This window comes from Terrapene carolina, unplaced genomic scaffold (assembly GCF_002925995.2).
Source record: "Terrapene carolina triunguis isolate 2854851 unplaced genomic scaffold, T_m_triunguis-2.0 Scaffold66, whole genome shotgun sequence".
NCBI classification, from domain to species: Eukaryota; Metazoa; Chordata; order Testudines; family Emydidae; genus Terrapene; species Terrapene triunguis.
The window spans coordinates 53,485,409-53,491,759 of record NW_020664417.1 but is presented as its reverse complement, the minus strand read 5'-3'; the positions used below and the strand labels follow the sequence as shown (position 1 = coordinate 53,491,759).

Sequence of the window (6,351 nt, the reverse complement as noted above, 5' to 3'; positions counted from 1 at the left end):
CTTCTTGCTCACCAGAGAGCAACTGCTGAGACTGGCTAGACACCTCTGGAATGGAGAGCAGTTCCTGGCTGCTTGCCCCATCGGGCAACCCCTCCGGGAGTTCCACACCGTTGTCTAACTCCACCTCTTCATCAATAACTTCATCCTCCAGGTTAGGTCCTCTTTCTGCCGCCTCCAGGCCTGCCGAAATATCCACGAGGCTCTTGGCGGTGGAGGTGGGGTTACCACCGAGGATAGCATCCAGCTCCTTATAGAATCTGCAGGTCTTAGGTGAAGCAGTGGAGCAATGGTTAGCTTCCTTGCCTTATGGTATGCCTGCCTCAGCTCCTTTATCTTCACTCTGCATTGCAGCGTATGCCGATCATAGCCCTTTTCGCACAAGCCTTGAGAAATGTGCCCGTAGGTATCCCAATTCCTACTGCTCAAGTGCAGCTGTGACTGCACAGCCTCCTCTCCTCATATACTGATCAGATCCAACAGCTCTGCAGTGGTCTAAGTGGGAGAGCGTTTGCTTTGATAACCCGCCATGGTCACCTGGGAAGATGCTATGAGACCTCTCCATGCCAATCCAGCAGGAAATGGAATTTCAAAAATTCCCAGGGCTTCTAGGGGGGAGGGATGGATGGTTGTTTACCTGGCTGCAGGGTGGTGGAATTCAAACTGCTGACCAGAATGGTCACAATGGGCATTAAGGGACACCTCCTGAATGCCAATTAAAGTGATGAAATCAAGCGTGGTGTCTACATTGGCACTTTGTAAAGAAAAATTTAGAGGGAAAAGATGTATGTCTCTCTTCAGGGCAGTTGTATTTTGTTGCCAAAACTGGGCATTTTTCCTGACAAAAGTCGCATTGTGGTGTGTACGCATTCGTTATTTTGTCGACAATTGGCAGTTTTTGTCGACAAAACTTGATAGTGTAGACAAGGCCTATGATTCCAGCTAAGATCATCCAGGCACACATTTGAAAGACAATGGGGAAAGCTGTTAGCTTTGAGGATCCTACTTTCTGTCTCAGCAAATGGCAAACTTTCTTTTGCCATGGCTGTGAGTTACTGGAGCAAAGGGCTGTACTAGGTGCCGGGGGTGTGGCAGCTTGAAGTGATTTCCATTATATACTGGGTTACAGTTTGGTTCAATGGCTCTCCACACCCCCATTACACAAACTGTTTCAGCAGCCCTAGGGCTATAATCAGTTAAACATGACTTGATTTCTGTGAAAGGGATCAATTGCCAGCGGCTGATCGGGAAGTTGTTAGTGAGCTCTGACAGGGAGACAGGTTGCTACAGTGAGAGGTCCTGAGGACGAATCTGTAGGAAGTTAGAGTCACCTGGTAAGTCAGACGTATGTACAGTCTGGACTGTTTATTAGAACATTAGCATTTCAGAGAAAATACTTTGATTTAAGAAGGCTGTCTGGTCACTGGTTACTACTATCATTGCTCCCGGAGGGAACAGAATTGTAAGATCTGGATATAAATCAGATCTGCTGAAGTAATCATGGTTGATGCACAGGAACTACAACAAAGATGTAGTTTGAGAATAGGAGTCACATGATAGCTTGAGACCTAGGTCCTAGAGGAGATGTGCTCCGTGAGACCAAGAGGAGTCAGAGGTGTGGTTAACTCTGTAACCTGATCCCGGTTGTTTGACAGATAAGAGGAACTGACAAATCTCCATTAAATAAACAAAATGGGACTAGACAAACACTGATGGCTCTTTATTGGCACATCTTTAGCTTTACTAAGTACTAAATGACTAAATTAAAATGTATTAAGCAAACATAGGCTTTTAGCTTTTCAGCTCAGGAGGCTACAAGCAGGAAGAGTATAGCCAAGAAGCAAACGCTCTATTCCCTTACTCACTCTTTTGATGTACATCAGATCAATCAAGGATTTTATTATTTTTATTGCAGTTTATATGCCGATAGAAATATCCCCTTTATTAATTTACCAAAGTAAATAATTCCCAAAAAATGTAATTTAAGGAAAATATTGGAGGAGTTCACTCAGTCTCATGTGGCTCTAATCACCTCAGAAGGTGAAAAAATCTAAATAAGTTATTAGAAAGCGGTTGTCACCTCACCTGACAACCGCTTTCTAATAACTTATTTAGATTTTTAGCTATACCAAGCATTTGGTCTGGAAGAAATCCCAGAAGGATTTTTCACGACCTGTAACAGAACCTGTCACAGTATGTAAAGGCCTGACTTGGTTTCCAGCAAGCAAGGAGTTAATTCCTTGTTCAGACCTGATACAGAATGGAATGAAGTAGCAGAGCTGGAGTTTGAAGGCCCAATCAGACACTGAGTAAATGATATAAAAATACACCTATGAGAGGCAGAAGGCAAAGTTCTATGGTCACTGGTCACAGGACTGAGTTGTAACTAAAATGGGTTGTTTCTGTATATTTTCTTGTTATGTTAACCCCTTTTGCTATACAGACCATCCTCAGGAGTGAAAAAACCTTGGGGAAGAATAACTTTTTTGCAAATCTTTTCAAACAAATTCACTGCACTGGGTTACAGTACCTTTACTGACTGAAACTTATTACTATAGCCTTCCACAGGATTTCTATGCTGACAGGTAGCAAAGGGGAAAAACACAGTACCCTGCAGTTTGTAAGGACTTATCTCTTTTCTTCATATAGATTGCTGACTATAAACTCACAAAGGTTTTATCAAGAAGTTTAGAACCTTTATTTTCTGCTTAAGCTTCTACTGATAGGACAATTTTTATAATAGGGTACCATGGATGTGATAATGCAAGACATATCTTTAAGAATAGGATATAGTTTTTAAAGATCTAGTGAAGATTGTGTCTATGCTTTTGACATCTGATGTTGGAAAACTCTTTAAGGACTAAAATGGCAATACTGATTTAAGATCATAGGGACAATGGGCTTTAATAAGCATTTGATAAATTAGATATAAAGGGCGTCTGAGATACCCTCTTCCTCAGTAGCAGTGAATAGACTTGTACTGAAATTTTAAAAAGTTTGGCTATTAAAATCCCCCTCCCCCCCGAAATTAATTTTGAAGCTGACTCCTAGTGAGAAATGTGATTTTAAAGAATGCTATTTGATTTAAAAAATGTATTCTCCTTTGCAGGCAAAGGCAGGATCTGCCCAGCAATAGAGACTAGCTGTCTAAAATGAAAACAGAGAAATTGAGACAGGCATTTTAAACATACAAGACAAGACTTTGATCTAATGACTGACCATATGGGACAATGCTGTTAACCTTGGAAAAATCTGACAGTTTGGGGGAAAAAAAGAAAACGAATAACTTACTTTCAATAACTTTTCTGATTTTTACTGACACACTTGAGATTTAAAAAGTCCACATTGATTCTGGTTGCACTTTCCCTGTTAAAAGTTGTCCTATCTCCCTCTACATCCAGATGCACAATAAACAACGGGTTTTTTTGGAGGGAGAGGGGGGTTTACAGCTTTTTAACAGTTTTCTTTAACTCTCCCCAAATGTGTCTTTTCTCTCTCAAGATGTCTAATAGTGTATAAAAGTTCTTTCTGCATGTGAGTGCCTATTAATAGGGCTTTATCTTGATTGTCTAGTGTCAACCGCTCTATGATACTTTTGGGGGGAGGGGGGGCAAGCTGAGTGGAATTTCAGTGCTGTTAAACACTTATGCCTATGTTTTTATATATATTAGGCAGCATACATTTTTGTATTTTATAAAAATAATTATATATATGTATGTATATTTATATTCGTTTCTGTAAAGACTTTCCCCCCCTTTTTCACTGAGGCAGAGATATTTGATCCCATAGTATGACAGGTTCTTGCTTAAAGGAAAGTGATTTTGTTTAGCTGTAGCTCTTTTTATTAAGGAAGGAGCTCTCTCGCTAGCGCCCAATCCTGCCCAGCGCTCCCTGCAAGCTAACGCTGGTGTAGAGAAGTCCCACGGAGGCTACACGCAGGATTGACGCCGATCCTACCTATTAATATGCCCCATCCCCATCGCCCTCAGTTCACTATGAGTGCTGGAGCTTAAATCTATGACCAAACTGCTGGCTGGTCGCTTCTCCATGCGGCCCAGCTGTAGCGTCCCCGCCGCGTGCATTAGGCGGGCTCCCGGGATACTTTCCCCCCTTCTCTACCGTATGAAATCAATTCCCGTTAATTTTGGTGCCCCTCTCGCTGACACACGGCGCCATCCCCCCGCCCACCGCAGAGTTTCTGGCCCGCCTGGGCATCAGCTGAAAGGGAGGGAACGGCCCTGGAACCGGGTGAGACTCGGAGGCACTGAAGGCCCCCCAGCCAAGAAGCCCGAGAGAGCAGCGGGCAGGGCTTGCCTGAGCCGCCCGGGACTGGGATCCGGGACGGGGGGGGGCAGGGCAGAGGCGTGGCTGGAGGAGGAGCAGGTTGGGGACGGGGGTGGCTCTGCGCTCCCGGCTCCCTCCCTCCCGCACTAGCGAGGTGTCAGTGCGCGCGGGAGGCTGGTGGCAGTGCTGGGAGCGAGGAGCGCAGCGCAGCGCAGGCAAGGCGCAGCGGCAGCATGAAAGGCTCCTACCTGGCCTGGGAGCTGGCGGGCGCTGTGCTGCTGCTGAGCTTTCCAACAGGTGGGACTGTGCCGCGTGGTCTAGCCGCTGCGGGGGGGTCCGCGCTGCACAGCTCGCTTCGTGTGCAGGGGGAGACGGTGCGCTGCTCCCAGAAGCGAGTGAGGGGAGGGAAGGGGCAGCACTCATCCAGCTTCTCCCGCTGGTCCTTGGGCCGGTGAGGGGCTAGCAGAGCTCTTGCACCTCAGCTTCCAGAGCAGCGCTGGGACAGGTAGGGCTGGTAGCAGTGCCGTGCCGGGGTGCGTGGAGGCCTTTGTGGAGAATTGCAAACACTTATTTCTGCTCCTCTGCCTAGGGGTGCTTGGACAATTTGTGTAGTGGGGGGGGGGAGAGGTGGTACTGAGCGCCATTGACCATAAACCCAGCACCCCTAGTTCCAGCACCTATGCCTCTGCCGGGGAAGGAAAGTCTGGTTTTCTTACCCTCACTCCATTGATAAAGATCGACCAGCTCGCCGCACCAGCTGTCTTTATTGTGAAAACTCTGGCGCTGTAACTAGGAGAAGCAGCGGCTCACGCAAAGGACAGGTTCCTCGCATTACTTAGAGGTCCCTCCTGCTACAGGGGGCTGGGTATTTGTTGCATTGCATTGACCACTGACCTGAGTTTCAGTTGCACGAACTTTGGCAAGTCCTTGCATAGCTCGTCCTGCCAATGAATAGCTTGAGCGCGATTTTTGGAGACGCGTGAGCTCTCCTTGCCGCCCTCCAATGCCCAGTCTCGTTATGCTGCTGTAGTGCTTCCTGAAGTCAGGCTTGCATTGGTTTTGGAGGGGCAGCGTGGTAGCTTGATAGCTATGGCAGTGTCCGAATGGACTACTGTGAGGGAAGCAGAAACAATCACTGCTCCTGAGCAAATGGCAGCTGCATTTTTTGGTAATATTTCCTATTCAGGCGTCCGAATCAGGCTACACTACACGCGCCCTGGTATAGGTGCTTCCCACATCTAGGGAAGGGGTGTTAGTAGTTAATCCATCTTTTTGTTCTTCAGAGAACTATTATCTGTCGGTGAGGGAGGGGTCTTGCATCTGCCCGGGTTGGGTTGTTTTGGCAGTAAACCGTCTGGTAATCAGTACAAAATGCCCCTGTGGTCAGATGGCTGTTAAACAACAGAAATGGTAGTGAGAAATACTTTCAAGAGCACGAATCCGGCTTTCAGCAGCAGAGGTGAAGGTGTAAGTGAAATGTAGTCTTCAGGGCTGTCGCTGGTTTCATTCATTTTACACAGATCATTTTGAGGGCACTGTTACATGGCTGAATTTAGTAGAGCATCTCCCAGTCAACGTATTTATGCATTTTGTCAGTCTTGTGAGAGAAACTTTTAATCACCTGTTGTTTCCAAGTAAGAATATCTGTCAAGCCTTCTTTTAAAGGAGGCTTTCTAGTTCTTGCACTGGCTTGTGGATTTTTAGGTCATTTCACTCATGCTGTGCCTAGTGAACTGGAGAACTGAGTTGATGGTACGGATGGGACAGCAACTATGCATTCTCGTCATGCCATTGTCATTCTAATTTATTGCCCTCTTTTGTTTGGACAGGTCACTCAGACTCAGGCACTTAGCAATTCCTATCACCTTTATGCCGAGTTTTACCTTACTCTGCAGGTAGTCCTGCTGAAATAAATGGGGCAACTTGCAGTAGAAGTAAAGTACTCAACATGGAAAAGGTGGCAGAATCAGTCTCAACTAGCATATGTGTTTCAGAGTAGCAGCCGTGTTAGTCTGTATCCGCAAAAAGAACAGGAGTACTTGTGGCACCTTAGAGACTAACAAATTTATT

General features: G+C 46.0%; 1 protein-coding gene across 1 annotated transcript in view; it reads left to right on the top strand.

Annotated features, from left to right (window-relative positions):
* Positions 1 to 4,514: 4,514 nt before the first annotated feature.
* The window catches only part of KIT (KIT proto-oncogene, receptor tyrosine kinase), a 70,459-nt gene continuing 68,622 nt past the window's right edge, over positions 4,515 to 6,351 (top strand). The window contains exon 1 of the mRNA XM_024216101.2: positions 4,515 to 4,578. Within this exon, the coding sequence (XP_024071869.1) occupies positions 4,515 to 4,578 (64 nt within the window). The remainder of the gene's footprint in view (positions 4,579 to 6,351) is intronic.